The following is a 23898-nucleotide window of genomic DNA, read 5'->3' as shown; positions in this document are numbered from 1 at the left end:
GGTTGTTGACATGGCGATGATCAGACCCTCACTCTCGTAAGATTTAGTTATCTGGGGAAAAGCAGGGTCAGCCAGAGATCTGACCTCAGTGAGCCAAATACAGCCCAAATGAACACATGTCCATTTGTGCTGTGAATAAATGTAGTCGGGCGCTGTGTGAAACATGTAAAAAACATATAAATAGCTAATCTGTTTTGACATAGAATCAATAGATTGCAGTGCAGAGACAATATATCAAATGTTTTGACTCATCAATCTCATCAGTGACTTTTGTAAATATATCCTGTATATATCATGATTCAAACATGTTGGGACAGGAGCATCAACAGACTGTGAAAGAAACAGCTGTTTGGAGCGTTCCACAGGTGACCAGGCTCAGTGGTCACAGGTGAGGGTGTCATGACATGATGTTCAGGATGAGGCGAGGTTAAACACTTTGTCAGACACAGGCTAAAATGGGACTATTTGCTGCGGTTCTATTATACATGATGGTGTCCCAAGATCACAGCAGATACGCGGTTTGGGCAATCACAATTTGGCATATTAACCATCTTCTGACATTTAGATACATGTAGAAATAATAGATGAATGGATTCATTGATGAAGAAAAATGTCCATAACAGGCCACAAGAGCAAAAGTTTACAATAAAGTTTCATAAAAAAAGTACAAAACAGTCAATTAGAACTCCCAAGGTGCTCTTAGCTGTGAAACATCCAACCATAAAGCTTAAAATCTGACAGTGTGCTAACAGCTGAAGCTTTGACCTGCTGCAGAGTTTAATGAAGCATTCTAATGAGCTGTTTCCAGTCCCTGTGCTAAGCTAAGTTAAAAGGCTGCTGCTGAAGCTTTGTATGTACCATACAGAGCCGATATTCAAACTGCTTGATGTGAGGCACGGTGAAACCCCCGCTGACCACTGACACAGAGTAATCCACTGTGCCACGGTGTGGAGCGGCACATGACTTGAGGCCAGGTGGCAGCATATGGTCCATTGTCATGACAGATTAGCTTATTGTTTCCCTTCCAATCCCAGTAATGGACTGCTGCTTAATCGGCTTCAAAACTACTGATCTGCCACAGCCTGGACACACACCCCCTCTGAAAGTGATACCCTCCAAACAACGACCAGTGTGTGTGTGTGTGTGTGTGTACTTTTTCTGATGGCAAACATCTTTGTGGGATTATTGTGAGACATGCAAACTTTCTACAGACTGACTGAAAGTTGGTTGGACGGTGGGATTAAAGAGCCTCAGTGCTGCTCTGTCTTGTCTGCTGTATGAATTAGTTGTTTTTGGCCGCAGAATCAGTCTAACATCCCTCTCTGAACCAGTTTGTTCTTGCTTCCCCTCTCTCTGACTTCTCTCCCTGTTTGCTTTACAGATCGTAGGCTGAGCCAGTAAGACTCTGTTCTTTCTGTGGTTACTTTGTCCTGTAACAAGATGCCTGCAGTGCTCTGACTGACAATTCAGCGCTGTTATTTTAACAAAAGATGGAATGAGCATAATCAAACTTTAACTAATATTTAAAGGAGTTCGGAGCAGGGATAAGTTGTTTATAAAAGGCCCCGTGGTACCAAAACTAAATCACTTGTTCCCTGACCCATGGGCTAACTTTTCATCCAAATTCAGTTGCAATAATTTATTTTGTATAAGACTAATTACGGCCCACAATTGAATTTGAGTGTCATGGAAACTTCCAAGATGGAGTAAAAAAGCCAGTGCTGATGGAAAAAGTCTCACCTGCAGCAGGATCTTGTTTCCATCGTAGTCCTCTGTCTGCCAGCGGACCTCGCTGATTGGGCTGCAGGGGTGCGGCAGCAGGGGCACCAGCGCCCCGACATCTCGTACCCTCACCTCCATCACCGCTGACTCCAGCACCACTGGACTCTGACCTCGCGGGAGCCTCTTAAACGACAACTGGATCTCCATGTCCGGGTTGGAGTACACCACAAAGAAGCAGAAGTCCTCCTTCTTCTGTGCCACCCTGCGCTGAAGCAGCAGCTTGTAAAGCCGCACCATGTCCACATAATTCTCATGTTGGCAGTAAACGGTAAATCGCACGATTTCTTTCCCATAATGAACCTGCCGCACGGCCCAGAGCGGTGTGCCGGGAGAGAGAGTGAAGAAGTCCTGACTGCATGGCGTCAGCGGCAGCATCCGTCGGCCATTACTGACTTGCTCAGTGTGGTGGTAGCGCCAAGGCGGCCTCTGCAGGATGTGGTGAAGGATCAGTATTTGCTCGTCACCACCGTAAGCATCCTGCAGGAAGAGGATGACCGCCAGGGCCGGCTGGCAGGCAGCACCTAGGCTGCCGTTCTGGTGGTGCTTGGGCCGAGGTCGCTGCGAGACGGAGGCACGCTCTGAGACTTTGAAGAGCTGCAGCTCAGGGTGGACCCACGACAGGACTGCATCAGCAGCACGCTGCAGAAACTTTCCCTGGCCGGGGTCGGCGATGAGGTGGATGCTGACGAGGAAGGGATCCTGGAGCTCACCCATGGATAACTCACCTCCACAGACAACAGCATCCACACAAGATGAGAGAGGGCGCAGAGGGCAAGAAGAGAGGTTTGGGTGGGGAAGACATGAAGAAGAGAGACAGTTATAATCAGCTCGTTGAAACTGAGAAAACCAAACTAGACATTGTTACAGGTGTGCAAAGTAAGCCTGAATTAAAGATCCTGGTCCTGGCACAGACACTATGATGGAGGTATGGTTTAGAGTAGAGTAAGGGTTAGATCAGCCAGCTCTCCTGACCAAGACTTCAGTGAACTTTACCCCAGAAATCATCATCAGTCCCCTCGAGTGAAAGTCAGACAGGGTCTGCTGTTTACTGATGGTGAGTATGTAATTATGTATTTAGAGCAATAAACGTTACTTTATCACTTTCCAGGAAGTATTGGTGGGTCAGAATGTCAATCTCAACACATTATAACTGCATCCACATGATTATAAACAGTCAGTGGATCCATGTTTAGATTAACAGGTGGACACTGGAGCGGCTCTGAACTGGTGCTGCTTGGTTCAGAGTGGACAAACAAAGGCGGAGTGAAGGCGAGCCTTCGTTGCGGCGATAATGCAGAGTCTCTGTGTTTACCTTTCTCCCCCCTCTGCTCCAGCAGACCCATGTGGAGCAGGGCTCCTCCGTGGAGGCTCATTAGTGCCATTAGGAGGTCATTACTGAAGCCCAGAGGAATGTTCCAGACCACAGCGGGAGCGATGCATTCAGGTGTGGCCTCCCCCTGAACTCCTGACCTGGATCAGCTCAGCACCCTGGCTCAGGTACGACACAGCTACACTGAACCTTCCAGACTTTCTCATATTTATCCTGTGTTTTTACTCTTCATGTTACATGTACACACTCCTGCTGTATCTCCTCATCTCCATGTTCCCTCCGTCTTTCTTTCTGGACTTTTCCTCTGGTCTTTATCTCACTTCTCAGGGGACTTGTCCCATTTTGTCTCAGCTTTGAGGCAGTTTGGGAAAGGAAACTCAGTCCTCTTGTCTGCAGCACCACAGACTGAATCCCTCCATGAAACAGAGAGGCCAAACAGGGACAGGTTCAGTCTCATGAGTCCTGCTGGCCTTTGCAAAAGGACACTTTCTACTTGACCAAAGTGATGACATTTTCTAAATGTTAAGATCCCGTTACAAGGAAGCCGTGCTTAAAGGTGGAACCACTCGTCAGCTCAGGGGCCAGAGGGTGACACCATACACTTCTCAGCTAGTGATAGCTGGTTACAAATGTGCAAATGCTGTCAGATTTGAATCATTTTATAGTTTTGTGTGATATTTTTTCTCTTCTGGGGAATCTCTGAAAAGTGATTTGTTTAAATGAGGTTGAAGAATGAAACATGTTCGGATCAGGACGTCCTCAGATTATCCGTCAGATCTATGAACGGGTCGGACTGAGAGTTTTGAAAGAAATGATATGTTAATATTTTCAGGATGCAGTTGAGACTACTGTGAGTGTACACTAGTTATACTTATGTACTTGAACAGTATGGTATACTATTTAAAGGAACAGTTCAACCAAATAGTAAAATCTAGTCATCATCTCCTCCCCCCATGCTTATGGAAAGTCAGGTGAAGTTGTGTAGTCCACAAAACATTTCTGGAGCTTCACAGCAAAACAGTGATGTAGAATTCTCCTAAACAACTGAAGTAGCTGCCGAATTCTTATGAAACGGAAAAAGGAACCAAAAAAACATCAAATGGCTCCAAACAGCCCATCTGCTGCATTCCAAGTCTCCAAAAACCCTGAGATCACAAACTGATCTTAAAAGACGTTATGTACACGCTTCTGCTTCAGACAAGGTGCACGCTAACACTTCTAGCTTATCAGCTACAGTGAAGAGCTTAAAAAAGGGTGTAAATCAAATCTTTTCTGATCAGTTTGTGATCTTTGGGCTTCCAGAAACTGCAAATGAGCTGTGTGGAGCCATTTCTTGTTTCGGTTGTTTTTTTTTACGTTTTAAACAAGTCCCCAGCTACTTCAGGTGAGAATTCCCATTGATAATGAGTGAATTTCACTTCTTGGGCGAACTGTTCTTTGAATGAAAACCAAAAGAATGTTTGGGGAGTTGAACCTTTGAAATAAATGGAGCCTCAATTCAGACATGGAAAACCTGCATTGTAAAAAACCCTGAGGAGCAGCACCAGAGGAGGGATCTGTCTTCTTGGATGGACAGAAATGTTATAAATCTTGTTGCACAGAGGAGAACAAGACAGCGGAATTACAATGTGGAACATGTGGAAGACAGAATCTGGACGTGTCCCGATGGTCAGGTAAGCTGGCAGACGTATAGAGAGCTGTTACAGGCAGCAGCATTACTTTCTACATTTGACAATCTAATTAGTCAAACATTTGTTGGTTTTCACAACTTGCCTGACAGACATTATCCTTACAAGCAAGTTAAGTTATGTGAATGTCGGTGATTTTCTTTATGACTTAAACGTTAAACAGATCCAATGAATCAGCACCAATCAGCAGCAGATACAATGTTGGATTCGCCCGTGATACGATGCCATCAACACTGACACGGTGTCGTCATGTGGCTCAGTGCGTCTGAAGAGATAAGTACAGCGGGATCAAGACGAACCCACAGCAGGTCAAAGCTGGATGCCAGGGCACAGACGTCCCGACGCACACACACACACACATACACACACTCAATAAGGACCGCTTGATCCAATTAGAATCAATGTCTGTCTACCCGACATCAAGACACCAAACACAGGGATGATAGGGATCTGTAAGGGTATTTACGTTCTAGCACATTGTTCTGTAACACACATGCACGTACGGATGCACACGCACGCACACACACACACACACACACACACACACACACACACACACACACACACACACACACCAAGGTGGATTGGAACAAAATAGACTCCCAGCCGAAGCAGGGCAATTTAAACACAAACATAAGAAGTCCATAAGATAAAAGGTTGACATTAATAGAGCAAAGATTCATACCCATGGTGTTCAGCTTACAAACACACTTACATTTGAATATATTTACTGTTCGTTTACTGTGGTTGGTTGTGATAAAAGTAACGCTGCCCTGAAGGGAGCAGCTCATCGTCAGGGTAGAGGGGGTCTGTTGTGTCATTAATGACAGACAGAGCCTTCAGCTGTGCAGTAAACATCATCTAGATGCTTCCTCCCTGCTGCCATAACACAGACAGCCTCTTTATGTTTACTACAGTCAGGTGCTCGTACCAAACAGAGATATGAAGTTATGCACTCTGAACCTGGTGCTTTCCTCCTGCAGTAAGGGTTACTGTGAGGCTGGCACAGAGGAGAATAAATGAGAGATTAGGTCACCCCAGTCCTGTAAAAGGACTGAAGGGGTGTGGGTGCAAAGCTCTGAGGAGTGTGTCTCTAAGCTCTTAATCCACTCCGGCCTTCAAACTCAAGCTGATGTACTGACTCCACTCACTGCAATCACACTCACACATGGACACAACCCTCCTCAACACACGCATGCACACACACATACACGCCAATTTGCACACATTTCTAGACAGAACTGTCTTTTCTTTACCTTCGCTCTGTGTTTAACCAGCAGCACATGCTCACAGCCATACATACACATGACGACGCGCCTTTCGAGTGGCCCCCGCACATATGAGAGTGATTAGCAGCGAAAACTCAACTCAGGCCTCTGACTCTGTGTGTGTATGTGTGTGTGTGTGTGTGAGTGTGTTCGCAGTCACAGCTTTAGCAGGCTTGGCCCTCAGCGTAAGTCAAAATAACTAAAGGAGGAAATTCAAGACGGGGCCCCTTTCTGTCGTCTGGTTAAAAGCAAAGAAAAAAGATGGAGTTCCAGCTCTGGTACGTCACTGTGACTGCTGCCAAGGAAATTCAAATGTTTCAGTCCTGTACGTTCAATAAAATCTCAACTACTTACTTTTTATCATGATAAAACACAGCACAAACACAGAAGTTTTAACTTAGATGTACAGTCTCCTATACACTTATATACCAATATATGTAATAATATCACAGCCTATCGATGGTGTTGGATATAATATGAAGATTCTCTTGTACAGAACATAATGCAGGAAAAGATAATTGGGGTAATGTAGAATTCTTCAAGTCCCAGTGTTCAACAGCTAGTCCCAGCTTTGTCTGTGTGCTGTTCGGTGCTGAGCAGGTAGAGTGCTGTGACGTTTTCAGAAATTGCAGCTCAAAGCAACATGAGTACACATTTTCGACCAAGGAGGTTCCTGTGCTGGTTCAGACCCACTGCCTACTCTGGAACAAGTTCTTTGCCAGGGAAACTGGCTCCTGAGTGGCACCAACACTTTGCTGGTCTAGAACAAAGAACTGCTGACATCACAGGCTCGGGGAGGAGCTATCCTGATCAAGGATCAACTAAAACTGCACATGACCACAGATTTTAAAAAACCAGAGCTACTGTAGCGTGTTCTGACTGATCCACGGGAGAGTAAACAAAAGATTTGAACTATTTTCACTGATTGAATCGACAGTGGTTTGAGGACCAGTCCTGTTTGGATGTTTCATGCAAAGCCAGGAGAAACACTTGCATAGAGTTGATGTATCGGTCCAAACTGGTCCCAGAACCATCCCAGAACCAGCACCTGGTTTTCTTTTTAAAATCAGTCCCACATTCACCAGCATGCTGCTGGAAATACTGACTCAAGAAACAAATGCACCATTTACTAATGTTTACATCAAGTTTGCAAGAAACTACAGTGGCCAGCTGTTTTCAGACAAACAGACAAAGACAATTTGAAGATTAACTTGAGATCCAAGATTTCAGTAAGAACCAGGAGGATGTAGGAGGAGGAGTCAGAATGACTGTACAGAAGAATAATTACTGTAATTACTGAAAAATATAGAATCAATCAGCCCGATCATTCAAGCAGTTCCCAGAGACGGCACAGAGACGCTGAGACAGTAAAGTGGGTCCGTCGCCAACACTGAAGTCACACACAACATAAAAGCTATTAGATCAAAATGTGGAGCTTCAAACTGCTGCTGGTTGCAAACTTGACAATTAGATCGGATGGGTTACGACACACTGCTGTGGGAAAGATTAGACACAGAGGCTTACCGAGGAGACCAAAGCCAGTCAACGGAGACAGTCCAAGTTCATGATGTCATGTGACCTTCACTGTCTCAGCAGACGTGGGACATGGCAGCTTGGTCTGAAGAGGTGCACCCTATTTATCTCTAATATTACACATCAACACTGTGTCAGTGTTTGGATGCTGACTGTGTGGTGTACTGATCATGTGGGACAAAATGTAAGATTTGAAATAGCCTACAACAGCTTTCAAGAGAAAATGTTGCCTTTTAGGTGCGTGTTCGAGGACGTTCATGTCCAAGATGTAACACACAACGCAGCAATACAACAGAACCCAACTCAAACCTCATTAGACTCAATATAAATTGGAGCTGGACGGACTCCAGTCCTTGTCGGTTCCAGCTCGGGTCTTTGTTTAAACGACTCAAGTTCAAACTTCAACCTTGTGCTCATTTTAAAGCCCATATAGTGCTGGGGTGAAAACATATTTCACTGTGACTCCGCTGACACTTAGTGAGAACACACTCACTAACTCCTTGTGATGAGGGAACCACAACAAGTCAGACACACAGAGCTGCTTCGTATAAACATGAACACACAGCTGACTGCAGCATGTTCGCTGCCATCGCAGCCTCACAGTCCAACACTTACTCTGCAGGGACGCACATATGGTAGCACTTAATCTAAGCTGTCTTATCGCACAGCCTGGAGCTCATCAACATATATGTGTGTGCGCTGAGCTGTTACGGGTGGTCCTTGATGCATCAGGTGCTGTTCGAATGGATTGTGCTGAAAGTGGTTTGGCTGACACACTGAGAGAGGTTTGGCTTGTGAAAGGGTCCTCAGCTCTGTCCTTATGACACAGACATGATGCGTCATCGTCCCCGCTGTCTCAGTGTTCATGCGAGCATGAGCTGAAGAAAGGGACGGTGAACACGTCCATCTCACTCCAACAACACAATGATTCACAGAAACCAGCGTGCTGAAGCTCATACTGATCTCAACATATATGTTTTGAAACACAAACCCTCGTAGAGTTGTGCTGTATGTTGTGATTTATCTGCTGAAGCTACGTATGGCTACTACAAAGTAACCCCGGTGGGAATGTGTTGTGACTGGCTGCTTGTGCTTTCCAATGTCAGGAGAAATAGTCGAGCGTGACAACAACACGAGTGACGTTGAAGAGAGACGACTTAGTTTTCTCCTTTTCAGTAACACCCATGTCACTGCCAACTTCACTGTAAACCCTCTGCTCTGTTACACTCAGTGAAACAATGTGAACATATGACTGCGTGGCAGTAATCTCTGAAGGAACAGAAGTACATGGCTCCATCACATATATTTATTTATCTGTATTTGCTGGGAGCCAAAGCAGAAGAAGTAAATCGGCTCTTAGCTTTTATTCAAAACCTAGAAAGAAATAATATATATCAACTCTAAACAAAAACACAAATAATAGTACAACGTATTATTTGAATCTTAAACCTGCTGTAAGGAACTTTTTCTCTCCCCCCTTTCTGGCAGCAAGTGCAATTACGCTGTTGACGTGTTTATGAAGAAACCGTTACGGTTTCTGCTTCAGCTCTGGAAAATCCATCTTTTCTGGTCGATGTAAAACACATCACACCAGTGTGCCAGCATGGGAAAATCTCCACAAACTAGAGAGATTAGAGGTGTTACTGATCACATTCAGCCACAACACGTGTCTCTCCATCTTACACTCATGTCACAACACTGCTGGTCTACCAATCATATGTCCCCTCAAGTGGTCAATTTGTTGCCGCTAATGTCACTAACGCTAACATTGCTAGCTCACTATTGGCTGACACGGATATAAACTCAAAGATTTTGGACCTGACAAACATTGTTAAATTATCGATTCACAATCAAGAATGTTTTTAAAGAGAAAAGATGCTTTTATCCTGCACCTCTCTACAAGCTCTGTAGATATTCGCTTGACTTGTTTGGTAACAGCTTGAATGTGACAAAAGTTCATTTATCTCTCTATAAAAGCAAGGAATCTCTCTCTGTCTGTGTGTGTGTTCCTCAAATATCTCTGCGGATCAGGATCAGACTGACCTGAGACCTACAACATGGCTGCTGCTTGGTTTAAGGGTGTGCGACGTCGGATTTGTTTGGACTGCAATGATAAATTATTTCATAAATGCTTTACGAATTCCGCTAGCATTGTCAACTGCAGCCACCATCGTCACGTGCGCACCAGAGCCAATCACTGCAGAGCCCGACTCCACGACACACCTTAAGAAACTAGCGGATTTATACCTGCAGCGGCGCGAGCTGGACCGGGATTTTGCCGGCGGTTCGGTCACGTTCTGTGCATCTAAACTGACTGTTGTGGATTAATGAGACTAAACGAGTCCGGACCAAGTCTGTGGGGTCTGAGGAGATACGGAGACGCGCGGACAACCAACTGGAATAGGAATCTGTGGATGTTCGTGTGTAGCTAACGTTAGCTGCTAGCCCACCCACACGGCCCACCTCCTGAGATGACGGACGCGACGGCACGTCCAAAACTGGACTTACAGTAAATAATGTCCGCCACGCTTTTTCGTGAACATTGCCGTCACGTTTGCTTTGTGTCTGGTGCGGGGAGAAACGGTAAAAACGGCAGTGTTTGGTGTAGTGTGTTTAGTGTGTAGTGTAGTTGTTTTTTTTGTGTTGTGAGTCAAAACAACTAGGAGACTGCTGAATATTGAGCAGGCAGTGCAGATCTTCATGCCTGAGCCTGGGGCATTGCCTGCATTTACATGTAAATAGTTACATATAACTTTGTAAATTTTCAAAACTCACGCACAAATTTAGCAAACAACAATTTATATTTGCATTATAAGTAATAAAAATGGTTTGTTAAACATATTTGTGGTTTTCACAGTAAAAAATCTAACTTTTTCCTACTCGGATTTTATGTTTTTTGTGATTTTAGGTACACTGTGTTAATACAGTATGTCAAAATGAAATAATAACCGTACAGTCACACATGTGAGGTTGTGCTGAAAATAATGACACCAAATAAGGTAAGGTAAATAGTTTTTACGGTGAAATATAATGGTAAAATCAGTAGTCAAAAACTGCCAATTATATCCCTGATGTCCCACCTTCAAACACAGCCTCATTTGGCCATCCATGAAAAAGCTACTTAACCTCCCACTTTTCTAGAGGAATACATGCTTCCTACGGGCAATGCACTAGTATGTAAAAATGAGCGCTAACATACCTCAAAGATTTGACAGAACGACCTGACAACCAAATTAGACCATGTAGTCCTGACTGTCATGGACTGTCCTCTACAGTCACCTGACCTCAACGCTGTCCAACACTTATGGGAGCACCTGAAGACCGAGACAGACAAGCAGTCTGTGACTTCACACATGTCAGATCATGCTGCATAACATGAGGTTTTACACTAGCTTGTGGAGTCCATGCAGCTTGAGTCGTGAAAGGGGACAAACCCAACACTGACATACTGTGACAATCATGGACATTTTCACTCAAACTGATCTGTGATGAAAGACTAGTTTAACATCAATACAAACAGCGGTTTGACTGGTGGACTCCACTGTATGAACTCCAGTTAGTATATGCCTGGGTGGAGAGAGTTCCACACATCTGCATGATGTTCAGTGAGTTCTAACTCAAAACCACAGACCCTGAATAGTTTTAGAGAGGAAGTCAAACTCTCACTGGTATTTAGTCCACTGCCTGACTCACAGTGCGGCTCATGTACACATTTGGGAGAGGGGATCTGGAGTAACTTGCACACACATGGCATATTGGTATTACCACATGGTATAACCATTCCTGGTGGTCCCACTCTGCTGCCTGTCTGAGCCCAAGTAACAAGAGCAGGGCCTCAGTCTGAATGAGCCAAGTGTGTCATTTCATTTTACATGACCTGAGATACACATTATAACCCCAGTACTGATACTATTCACCACCAGTCACCTGCAGCTTCACAGCAATAACCAGTCGATATGCTGACACACTGTGAATACTTCTTCTGTGGTTTTCATTGCTGCTGGCTGCTGCCTTGGTACATGCGACTGTAATTGTTTTCTAATTCACAAAAGCTCCAGTGTTGCCGTTTGTAATTAGAGCTAATCGATATCAGCCTCTGTGTTCACTGCTCACTGTCCAACAGCTGTCTCACAGCTGCATGAAGCAAATGAAACCCAAACATTTCACATCCAAAGGGTTAAACTGGGAATCCAAAGGAAACAAAGTGTATTAGCGCTGTGATATGCCAACAAAACAGGATATTTTTATGATGACTTAATCAATGATCATTTTCAGCAGATTTTGTCATCAGAGTATTTTACATTTTGCATTTTGTAATTAACTTAAATAAAGAAGTCTAAAGATCTGGCCGAGCACTCAGTAACAACTATTCTGTACTCAGAATGTATTTAGGTTCGATACATGTCATGCTTATACACTAAAGAGACCAAGAGACACATCTACTCCTACACACGGGACACATGTGTTCGTGTCAGCGAGCAAACATCTGCTGGTGACAGAGCCTGAAAATAAAGTTGCAACATCAAGTGGTGACTCCAGGCTTCTGTTGGGCTGCCATCAATCCTCAGATATAAAAGACTTGCTGAGTGTTTTAATATGCTGACGCACGTCTTATTCATTCACTGTTTTGAAATCTGATAAAAATGTTTTCACAGTCGCAGTCTTGCCTACAGTCACCTGCAGAAGTTGGACGCCCTCAGTCCCTCTCATGGTTTCCTTTAATCGCTCATCCAAGTTTTTCAATTCTGGATGCTGGCTGTGGTGTGAACTTCCACGAGTCTACATCTGCGACTAATAAATTCATCTACAGTTTGTTTGGTAGACATTCGAGTGTGACAAATCATGTGTGTCATTCTGCAGTCTGGTTATGTCTCTTTATGTATTTGTGTCTGCGCTCTGGCTGTTTGTGTTGTTCCAGTCTGACCTCTCCCTCCTTTCTGGTCTCACAACATTCATCACTCTGACAGCCCACCCCCCCTCCGTCTCATACATGTACACGCACACAGACGCAGAAAAACATTTGGGGCAGGGTCACAGGTCAGTCGGGCTGAATGGACGCTGATCTGCAGTAACCAACAGACAGTGAGGCTGTTTGATGATGTGGGGCGGGACTCAAAGATGCTGCACACACCAGCTGCAGATGGCAGACATGCTCCGTTCACCGTTTCATCTCCTGCCACTGCTGCTGCATGAAATCCTACCCAACAATTACACTCCTCAACTTTGACTCTGACTGACAACACCACTGCAGAAGTCTCTGCATCGATGAACCTTTGTGAGACCATGCAAACACAAAACTCCGCAGAGGTTTCAGATAAATGTTCCTCATGCAGAAGTGGCTGTGGTGCGGCACTAATGTTGGAAACAGACAGACAGTCATTTGTTCCATTTTCTCAACTGGTTTCAATCTTCAGCACTGCAGAAACTACACTGTAAGTGAGATCTTTAATTTATTTTTACCTCCTTAAAATCATTCAGTGTATAAAACACTAGCCTTTACAATCTAATAAATGTCTGCTGCATGACTAGACATGCCATTTTTTATATTTGTGTGATTTTTAACAAGAAAAAAGTTAAAGTAAGTGACATATTTGTATGAGAATTAACGTTAAACAGCTCTATATTCCAACAGTAATGACCGTTACAGTGTTTGGTCAGTAACACATGTCTCTCCACCTGCTCGTGCAGCGAAAGAGAAAATAAATGTTCTGGTATCCGTTACCACTTAATTAAATCAGGACAGAGAACTCCATAAAGAGGCGGCCCTGTCTGCTCATGAACGCACAGAGAGCAGGATCCTCCCGTTTACCGCCCAATGGTGGAACAGGGAGAGCTACCAAGTCCAGTTATACCAGACAGGCCTAACGATGGAGAACGCTTATAGAAAAGAAAGACGCAAAGAGAGCTGAAGAAAAAAAAAAAAAGGAGTCGTGCAACTGTGGTGACATAGTGAGGAGGGGGGGATCACTTACTGTTAAACAGGAAAGTTAGTTAAAATGAAGACAACGCTTACAGAAGCTTTACATTTTTAGCTATATATAGACTTTAAAGGTGTCATTTGTAAAATATAGCCAGGATAAGAAGGTAGCTCTCAAACTATAGGGGCAGCTTATCACCACAGCAACCGAAAACTGCTGCTCTTTACTAACTAAACTTGGCTAGAGCTACATAACGTTAGGGAATTAGTTCAGTTAGCCAAGAAGCTAGTGGCCCTATTAGCTGACAGACTTCTGCCTGGACCACAACCTTGGATCACAGGGCAGGGGGTCACCACAGGCAACAGCGCTGGGATCATCCCAGTTTGGGCAACCAGTCTGGGATTGGACTGGATACAGTACAGAGGTGATTTACAGCGGCTCTGACCAGGAATACGACTCCAGGGACGAAAAGACACTGCAGACAGGAACAGAAGAGGAGAGAGAAAGTTTCGGACGGTAGAGACAGATTATTGTCACATCTTACTCTGTGAAATGAGGATTTATTTGGACTAAACCAGAGGTGATTGGACACCAAAGTACATACATCTCTGCAACACAGTACAACGACGACTTCAACCTCACTTAAACACAACTTATCTATTAATGTTTGAACTAAAAGCCTTTATTTGGATAAAAGTTTAAGATATAATTTCTGTTAAAAATCCACCTCAAGTCCCCATGGAACTTCTCATGGAGTGCTATTTTATTTGCCACAGTTATGTGTTTCCTGTAAAAACAGGCAGCAGCCAATACCGTGGAATGAACATTATGCCGCACTTCGTAACCCCAGAGTCCCCGACACTGACTCTCCACAGACGGACAGCTCCCAGTGAACATGGACGGACCAGGACGGAAAAACACCTTCAAGTAGACTGAGGCAGGTTTGATGAAGGGAATGCAGTACTGAGGTGGTTTTCTACAACCCGGGGGTTAAAAGCAGCTAACTACATTGAGCAGCAGTTAGCACTTACTTTAGCAACAAAGCTATTGGTATATGTCTGTATACAGCTCTGGTCCAGGAGTGTTCACTGAGAAGATTTGGACTTCATGGGGACTTTGAGTTCTTTCACAAAATCTTATGAGCTCATTTTGGCTCAGCCCACCTGCATTTTTCTGTTGATAGAAGTTTTGTTTTTCATCAGGCTGTAGCAGCATGGCTAGGCTAAGAAAGGCTGACTAACTGTCAAATGCTTCACCCTCAGCTGCAACGGCGGAGGCTCCCAGTGGTTCACAGTCGCACACTCGTTTGAATGCTTCACACATATTGATGTAGTTTCAGTTTCAGACTGAGGATGAGCCGTCTGAATTCTCCAGTTTCTGTTACACCAACAAGACCTACAGGAGAGTATAACCTCCAACTGGCTGATATCAATCTGTCTCCAGGGGGCTTATGGCTTGGTCTGAGCTGAGGTCAAAGGTCGGGGGTTAACACCACCTGTACAAACATGGGAACCCTCTCTAGCAGAACCTAAATATACCTCTGTGGAGGAGGACGAGGCAGACTGATGCTGCAAATGAACTGATCAGCGCACACAGACAGGCATGAATTCACACACACGCAGGACAAAAAGGAGCCACACACAGCGCTGAGACAGAGGACGTCTCTTTCACATCTTTGGACACTCTGTCACCACGGCAGTTTGCATCCATCTGTCCTGTCTGTCCTTTCTGCGGCGATCATTAGTCTCAGTTTGACAAATGAACCGCGGCTGCTGCTTTCTCTCTGTCTGTTGGATGTGGAATGCTTCATATACTCAGTCTCTGACCCCGTATTAGACAAAGAACGAGTATTCGCCCCATGTCCTCCAAACTGAAATCCTCATGATGCACACTGTATTTCACTCTGCATCTCAGTAACTTGAAGACTCTAACTTGAATCTTTTCTTTAAGGTGAAAACAACAGACACGCCGGCAGAAGATGATGAATACAAGCTTTGAAGCCATTTTAGGGATTCGATTCAGGAAGCTCATCCAGCTACTTAGAGGCTACTGAGAATAACATCTGGAGAAGAAGCTTCATCCATTGCAGTGTTTTGGGTTTTTTTTCAACAGGAGTAGGATCTGATAAATATGATTAAAAAATGTCACAGCCCCTCATCAAGTCTACAGAGTGTATCCCTGCACTGATCACAACAGCCACCTACTGCAGAGAACGGTACAGTAAAACGACTGTGTTCAAAGTTTAACCCATGGCTAGGTCCAGTGTTCATAGTGGGTAGCATCAAGAGCTATGGTTACATGCAGTGTGATGCACCATGTTCACAAATTTAGATCCCAGTGTTCTACATAATCTGCCAAACTTTTGAGGCTTCCAAAAACCAGATCTTTGCTGGATAATCCCCAGATCTCACAGAACCACTTTCAATTTCTATAAAAAGAAAGACTCCCCGTTGACCTTATGCTGTGTGGACATAATATAACGGTTGCTTTTACACATCATTTGATAATTCTGGAGGCAAATCCACTTATTACCTCCATTGTTTTGGGGTGGCACCAACATATCTGACAACCTCTGACCTCCCTGTGAGCAGATACCCCCACAGTAAGAGTTTAGAGAACAGATGGGAAATATTTACAGTATTTTTATGTAATTAGAGCGAAACAACCCTTTAAACCACAGTCACTAAACCGCAACTACTAAAAAGCTCAAATGGTGTCAGAGCGTGTGATTAGTCAGCAGGTTCTTCTCATCAGTGGGTAACTACGGTTACTGGCGGTTAAACATACATTGTGCATTTCTATAGGACGACTGATCAGAGCTTTATCTGAGGTGGACAGACAGCTGGCAGCCACACATGTATTCATTCTGACGTTTCAGTAAGATCTAAATCCGAGTGTCAAGTCAATCTGAGTTCTGCGCAGGCAGAATCAAGAACTGTTCGGGTATTTAAAGTCGTGTTTTTTTTGCCTGTTCTGTTTTGTTCCAGTCCTCCTGACCTCCAGTAGAGACAGAGACAATGCTGGGCACAAGCTCATCTGATACTGGAGAGTCGGGGGGAAACTGCCGGATCACTGTGTGTGTGTGTGTGTGTGTGTGTGTGTGTGTGTGTGCGTGTGTGTGCGTGTGTGTGTGTGAGTGCGTGTGTGTGTGTGTGTGTGTGTGCGTGTGTGTGTGTGTGCGTGTGTGAGTGTGTGTGTGTGTGTGTGTGTATGTGTGTGTGTGTGTAGTGGTCCTATGCTTCCTGGCTTGCGGGTGTGGTGCTGGTGGGATAACACACTTCCTGTAGACCAGATTAATGGGCTAATATTGGATATAAACTAATCCTCCCATTGTGAAAGGTCTGCAGTGGGAGGTCATGACCTCTGGACACACACGTCCTCGCAATCATACACACAAAACTGCACACGCGCGCAACATCAAGCAGCTGGTCTGAAACTCATCATGCCTCGGAAAAAACGTATGCAACTGATTCAGTTAGGGGGGGAAAACACTCTTTGACATCTTTTGCAGCACACTAAGAATAAATTCTGATTTGTGTGAAATGCGTGTCCTTTCCAAAGCTTTTCAGTGTGTTTTGACTTTCCTTTTGCGAATGTTTTCCACTCGTGATTTCCGACAATGTGCACAATGTAAAGTGTGTCGTACCGTCACAGTAAATGGTCGGCTAACTTGGAAGCCCGAAAAAAAAAAAAAAAAAAAAGAGAATCCTCCCTAAAATCTGCTGGAAGCCACACACAAAATCCTCCTGTGAGTGGATTTATTGTGTCAGTGTGTATTAGGGAGATAAAGTCCGGGGGTCTGATCTGTGTGTTTGTGTCGCTGCTGGTTTACTTACTGCTCGTTGAGGACAAGGGACTGTAATCAGACCTGCAGAGGAGGACAGAAAAGAGGAAAACGAGCGAGACAGAGAGAGAGAGAGAGAGAGAGGCAGAGAGAAAGTCGGGACGAGAAGCAGAGAGAGGAGACAGGAGTTTATATTACAGTATGAGGTACAGTCCACATGATTTACAGGACGACACACTCCTATTTCAAATAAAGTGCTGACATCTGGCTAAACAGAAGGAGAGGTCCAGCTGGAGAGGTCACCAAGAATGCACACAGGCATGTCACAGTGGTTTCTATCTAAAGGGATAAAACACAGACATTCACTGTGTGCAATACTACAACTACAAAAACACTGTGCTGCAGGAAAACCATTACTTCTATTTGGATTTTTTTGCTCCTTGTGCTGCATTCCACTGTATTTTAGATCTTTTAACATTTATTTTACTCACTGGTGAGTTTGCAGATTTCAACACATTTCCATAGCATATGACGCCTCCACTGTATCTAAAGTCATTAACGCGGGCCCCATCCCAACATGCTATGACATTGAAATGCTGCTGAAACATTCATGCATCAGTGATAACAATCCAACGCTATAAGATACAAAATGAAATGAATGAACATACTGAGTGTTATGTAATAATTCACATCTTTTTGAAACGAGAGGAAAAGTAAATATCAGAAAACATCCGTTTTTGAATGCAGGACATATACTTGTTATGGACTGGTGTCGTCGCTTTACTTAAAGGAACAGTTAAACATTTGCTTTCATTGCAAGCGTTAAAAGAGAAGATCAGAACACAACTCATGTGCTATGTGTGGTAACGCTGCATTCAAGTCCTATCTTAAGTTACTCAATCACAACAAACATAACTGTCAGCCTCCATGTTGCAATTCTGCAGTGGAGGTGTCTGACAGCGATGATATAAAGTAAAGTACAGAAGAGCCAACAAACTGCTGGAAATATGGCTGCAAGTCACCATCACTGTCGGTTACATGTAAATAAACCTGATATTAATACATCAAAATATTCAGCTGCTGTACGATTACATCTCTATATCTTAAATGGTGCCCCAGGCTCCAACACAGTGTCCACTTTCTCCTTAAGACAATTAATGATTCAATGGATGTGACTTCAACGCTGCTGGTGAGGCTAACCATCTTGGAATAATGTGTGGTTTAACAATTCTTCCCATTTTTTTGGCGTTAGGTATTTTGGCCGGGAGTGGCGCCTTACATCCTGCGTCTGACACACTAGACGGAACAGCAGAACAGTCAACGTAGCAAACATACCCAAAAAGGGCCCAGACAGAGGCAAAAGTCAGGTCTGAACACCAGGGTCAAAAACTCTGGGAAACCTATCAGTAGGAGAATGCTGGAACACTACACAGGATTGAAGACGAAATGGCAGGGAAGACAGGGAGCACGCACATCATTTCAGTAACCGAGCACTGAATGGTTTTATCGCCTACTTGTGTCGATGACGACCTACTTTTCCAGCGGAAAACTTCTCGTAAGGCCACCCAAATGGTCTAACATGGCAGAATATCGTCTTCCATGCACATACATGAGGACAAATAACCAAAAGTTTAAAAACCAACGTGCGCACAGACTACCACGTCCTGCAAAACCGTGCACATCTGGATGAAATGCCAAGGTTTTCAGGGAGTCCCACTGCGTGAATACAGAGTTGTAGCCACAGGCTGGACGTGATTAGCTTAGCTTAGCACAACGACTGGGATGGAGGCTAGTCAAGTGTTGTCCTAATGAAAGAAAAACTACACCTCCCACCTGTCACCTCTGATGTACCTATGGACCTGTTTGATTGGTGCTGGGCAGTTAGATTGTTCCTCAGCAGTTAACATATTACGTAACCAGCAGAAATTGTCCTGTTAACATTTTTTGTATCCATTAAACAAATGTACCATATGTCATAATGGTGTGGAAGAGAAATAATTCATACATTTGCCATTAAAAGAAAGACTGGTGCATGATACCGCACAAGAGTAAGGGAGTGGACAGCCTGCATCTGACACAGGCTATAAGTCAACCTCAGCTCTCATACTACACCTCCTGAGATTATTAGTCCCACAGGAGTCAGCTGACAACCAGACAACCGCTGTTCCTCCACACACACACACACACACACACACACACACACACACACACACACACACACACACACTGTGAGTCCGTCTCTAACTAATCAGAGCTACAGGACAGCAGGAAACAGAGGGACCAGTGTGTTTCCTGCAGCAGGAGGTCATCAATCTAACTAACAGGCTTTAGCTCTGTGAAGAGAGGAATGGATGTGAGTGTGGGAAGAAAGCGAAGAAGAAGAAAAGGGGTAGAAGGTGAGCTTTGAGAGGTTAGAAGAAGAGATGATGGGGGAATGCAGAGGAAGAGACAAATATACAGAGCGGATAATAAACGAGCAGAAGGATCCGGCTGCAGGACAGAGTGAAGCACATAAACTGTCCCTGCTAATCACCGACAAATGACTAAATGTGGAAAAAGAGGAGAAAAACTCTCTCTGCTAACGTTTATGACGCTGGAGTATAGAGTTGGAGGTGGTGGTGTGTGTAGCCACAGGTCTGTTCTGACAGCTCCCTCGGGCGTGAGTGTTTGGCTGCAGAGCCGCCGAGCATCTCGGCCTGGCTCTCCCCGCCGGACCACACGGCCTCGCTTCATGTCCGTCCAAAGACAATAAACTCTAAGTGAAGCGAAGACTGGCAACATCCCGGTCCTGCACACAGGAGACCTGATGGGCTCTGAGTCAGTGTGAGGGGAGAGCTGGACACACTCAGGTGTCTCTCATTGGATGAGGGTGGAGGTGGAAGGAGGGAGAGACTCAGAGAGAGACTCAGTCCTCATACATACATATAACTGCTCCAAACAGTGACTCATATGAGCATTTGATGGCCTGCTGAATCTACAGTGAAGGTCTGGATGTGTCTGAGGGAAGTGGCTGTCGTGTTTAAAGAGGGTGACGCGGACTGATGGTCGAAGATGGAGCGTGAACCACAGTTTCCTGTGAAAAAAATCACATTCTTTGTGTAGAAGAAGAGCATAGAACAGGACTGGAGGATTTTCTTGATGGAAAACTTGTTTTCGCCCTTTTCCCGGCTGGCTTCGAGAGTTTCATTACTGGTAGCGGTCGCCAGATTGGTTTAAGTTAGCCCGTGATAGACGCGGATGGACCGATGGATCACCTGCCAGGTATTTGTTGGAAGTGTCTGCCCTTCAACAAACGGTTTCTAGTTTCTCTCTCTTTAATAAACCGTCTTCAGGTGAGGAAAACTTGCAGGAGAGACACACGATGGTCTCTACCCGCTGGTTCTTGAGCTGGAAGTGTTCACCTTTAGCTTCACTCTGTTCAGCAGCTAGTCTCTAACTGTCCGCCTGCTGTTCAGAGCAGGACAGACGGTGCATCAGAACTAATTTGCTGCTGTCTGCTGCTGCTGAAAACCAGGTTGAAGAGGCTGAACTAAACTCTGAATGTTCAGATGCCAAAATGTTCCGTAGAGTTTATGATAGTTGTCAGTGTAAGTGACCTGTTATTCAGTATCACATTCAACAGCAGAGATGGACTGAAAACCGTGGATGTGGGAGCTGAACGGGAAGCAGAACAGAGGTGGAGGATGTGACCTGATGGAGGTGGTGGCTCTCTGTTATCAGCTGGACGTCCCTGCTTTTCCTCTCACGACAGCTCGTTCCGCAGGGCTCCCTGCTGCCGATCCAGTCAAACACACACTCTCATTGTGGTGTTTGGTTCCCGGTCACGGCACATGAGCTGCACGCTCCCTCCCAGGTGACTCTAGTCCCATTCACCTTTCAGTGCGGAAATCATGCCCTGATACTCTGCCTTGCTGTCTTACAGATTACAGTAAAGTTACAGATGCAGAGCGGGGGGGACAGTTTTGCTGCAGCTCTGATGCACGTCCGGAGGTAGTATCAGAGGCGCAGCAGTGTGTGAAAGGAAAAGCCGGCAGCGTGGATCAGGGGTGTGTCGGTCTGCTGGTGTTCACAGTCTGACAATTAAACAGATCCTTCACTCAACAAATAAAAGAGAAATGTCCCACAAAGCAAAGTGACATGACCAAACAACAATAATGTGGTAACTGGTAGTGTCTTTTGCAACCTATATTTGGAAACAAATGCCACACCCATACATGGAAAAGCGTCTTCATGTCTGTCCTACCGACTCTTCATCACATACATCACCCGACAGAGGAGCCGGCAGCTCCTGCAGTTGAATGGCAGTGATTATGCGACATGATTTAGGGCAAAAAACCTTGACTCGCCATGTGTTTGTAACCTTCCACTATTGTGTTGCTGTAATTACTGTCTCTGGAAACCGTTCTCTCTCACCGCGAGCCCTCCTGACAGAGACTTCAGTGAACTTTCCTCCAGAAAAGAGCATCCCTCCTCGTGAGTGAGAGCTAGACAGGGTCTGCTGTGTGCTGATGGTGATTATGTAATTATGTAACTTGGAGTAAAAAATTTAACCTTGTCACTTTCCAGGATGCAGGGTGGGTCAGGGTCTCACACCACATTATAACTGCATCCATATGATTATAAACAGTTGGCAGATACATGTTTAGATTAACAGGTGGAAAGCGGAGGAAACATGTTCCACAACGCCAGCATGCTGTACGCACTGATACACTGGAGCAGCTTTAACCCTTCACCGCAGCAATAATGCGGAGTCTCTGTGTGAAAAGGGCTTCTGACAACAACAGCACTGATGTACTGATGCCACATTACATCTCCCATAACCACTTTCAAAATAAGAGATTCCCATCTCATTCCCATCTTTTTAAAAACTATCGACAAGTTGGGAATGAGAATCAAAAATCAACTTTTCTCACAAATTGCACCTTTAATCCTCAAATATAAACGTGTCTTTAATGTTGTTTGTCTGTCTTTAGTCTGCCTTGTTTTTAACTTTGGACATCGATCTGCCTGGGAACGACAAAGAAACCGGGCACATTTAATAAGCAGTGTACTTTGTGTACTAAATTATACCTTAACTAGTGTCAGAATTATACAGGACTCAACCTGAATGAACTCATGACTAGAGAGGAACTAAGAGGCTGGGCACCACCGGATCAATAACATCCTACCATTTCCAAATAATAAAATACGAGCTAGGTATATATTATAACTATTCTTCACTCCACGACAGCCTGTCGAGGGAGTCCACGGACACAAACACAAAGAAACAATAATCCAGACATGACGTGTACATTTATTCTTTATGCTCTTAATGACATCATCAGATTTTTATGGTGAAGTAAATACAAGATAATACAACTCTGAAAAACACTACTTCGTTTTTATGATGTGTTCAGAGGGGTGGGGTTAAATGGTCAGTCACTAAAACACACACACACCCACACACAAACACTCCACTACTACCACAACACTACACACAGTGGTGACATACCGCATCAGGAGCAGAGGCTCATCTCTGTCTACAGGCTGAAAGCAGAGGGAACAAAACAGTCACTCAGCTGTCATCTGCACTGTGACTGCTCTCTCATGAAGACTGCTGATTAACTTTCAGCTGAACAGTCAGATCACAGCGCGTCCATCAACAAGCCTCAGCCAACAAAGTCAGCACACAATAACAACACAATAACAACACAATAACCAATGAGTGACTAGGAGCCCGTGTCACCTCTGCTGCAACACAGAGTGCATGGCGCTCTGCTGCGCACCAAGGTTTATTTAAAAAACGCTCAATTTAATGCTTTCTCGCCTCTCTGACGAGGTGCAGCCCTTGTAGTGTGATTTCTCACATTTCACGTTCACTCTCTATAATGTGAACACACTTCCTCCACACAACACATGGTGTCGCCTAACAGCCTACATCAAAAATCACACATTGGCGTCTGAGAGCGCAACAGGAGTGTTATCGGGTGTAGGTGAGCTACCTAAAGTTTCAGCCTACATGAAACTGCTACTCCTTTATTTAAAAAGTCTGGATCTGTGACTCACACCTTGAGGAAACAACATTTAGGAGCAGTCCAGCTTCATCTGTACTCCACTCACCCTCCGGTCTCGGCTCCTGAATCCACGCAGTCATCTTCTGCTGAGCTTTTCTCCATCTCACAGGCTCGGCTCAGCCGCACTGAGTTGCATTCTTTCTAAGTCGTGACGTAACCAGTAAAAAAAAGTGACGTTCAAAGACGCAGTCCGCTTCAGATGTCACACTTTAAAGAGTGTGAACGAGCTGCTGGGACTCCTGGCTGCTGACAGGCTGCCCGGTCCGCTCACTGACTGGAGCAACAGGCTGCTCACTGACTGACTGCTGCTTCACTGCGTCAGCTGCGCTCTGAGGTGATGCCTTCTGGGGCCGTCGGAAAGATGACAAATCTGAGCGCGCATGAGCGAGAATGTAGTTAATATTTATAACATTAATGAGGTAAAAATACAAACTTTTTCCATCAGTGAATGAACAAGCTGTTCTCAGAGGAGAATACAGAATAATATAGTAAAGCAAAGATGAATAAGATTAAGGTGGCATATAATGATGCTCTTAGAATCT

General features: G+C 44.6%; 1 protein-coding gene across 5 annotated transcripts in view; it reads right to left on the bottom strand.

Annotated features, from left to right (window-relative positions):
- Positions 1–23668, bottom strand: part of fam124a (family with sequence similarity 124 member A) — a 28662-nt gene extending 4994 nt beyond the window's left edge. The window contains exons 1-4 of one of the 5 annotated variants that reach the window (XM_030427400.1): positions 23403–23668; positions 22795–22829; positions 17356–17387; positions 1741–2516 (exon numbers count right to left, since the gene is read on the bottom strand). In XM_030427400.1, the coding sequence (XP_030283260.1) occupies positions 1741–2516; positions 17356–17387; positions 22795–22799 (813 nt within the window). In that variant the 5' untranslated portion in view covers positions 22800–22829; positions 23403–23668. Of the gene's footprint in view, positions 1–1740; positions 2517–17355; positions 17388–22794; positions 22830–23350 lie in introns of all 5 variants that reach the window. The other 4 variants (XM_030427401.1, XM_030427397.1, XM_030427398.1 and 1 more) reach the window with 4 other exon arrangements.
- Positions 23669–23898: the final 230 nt, after the last annotated feature.

The sequence above is a fragment of the Sparus aurata genome, chromosome 9 (assembly GCF_900880675.1).
Source record: "Sparus aurata chromosome 9, fSpaAur1.1, whole genome shotgun sequence".
NCBI classification, from domain to species: domain Eukaryota; kingdom Metazoa; phylum Chordata; class Actinopteri; order Spariformes; family Sparidae; genus Sparus; species Sparus aurata.
This window is presented reverse-complemented; position numbering and strand designations above follow the sequence as displayed.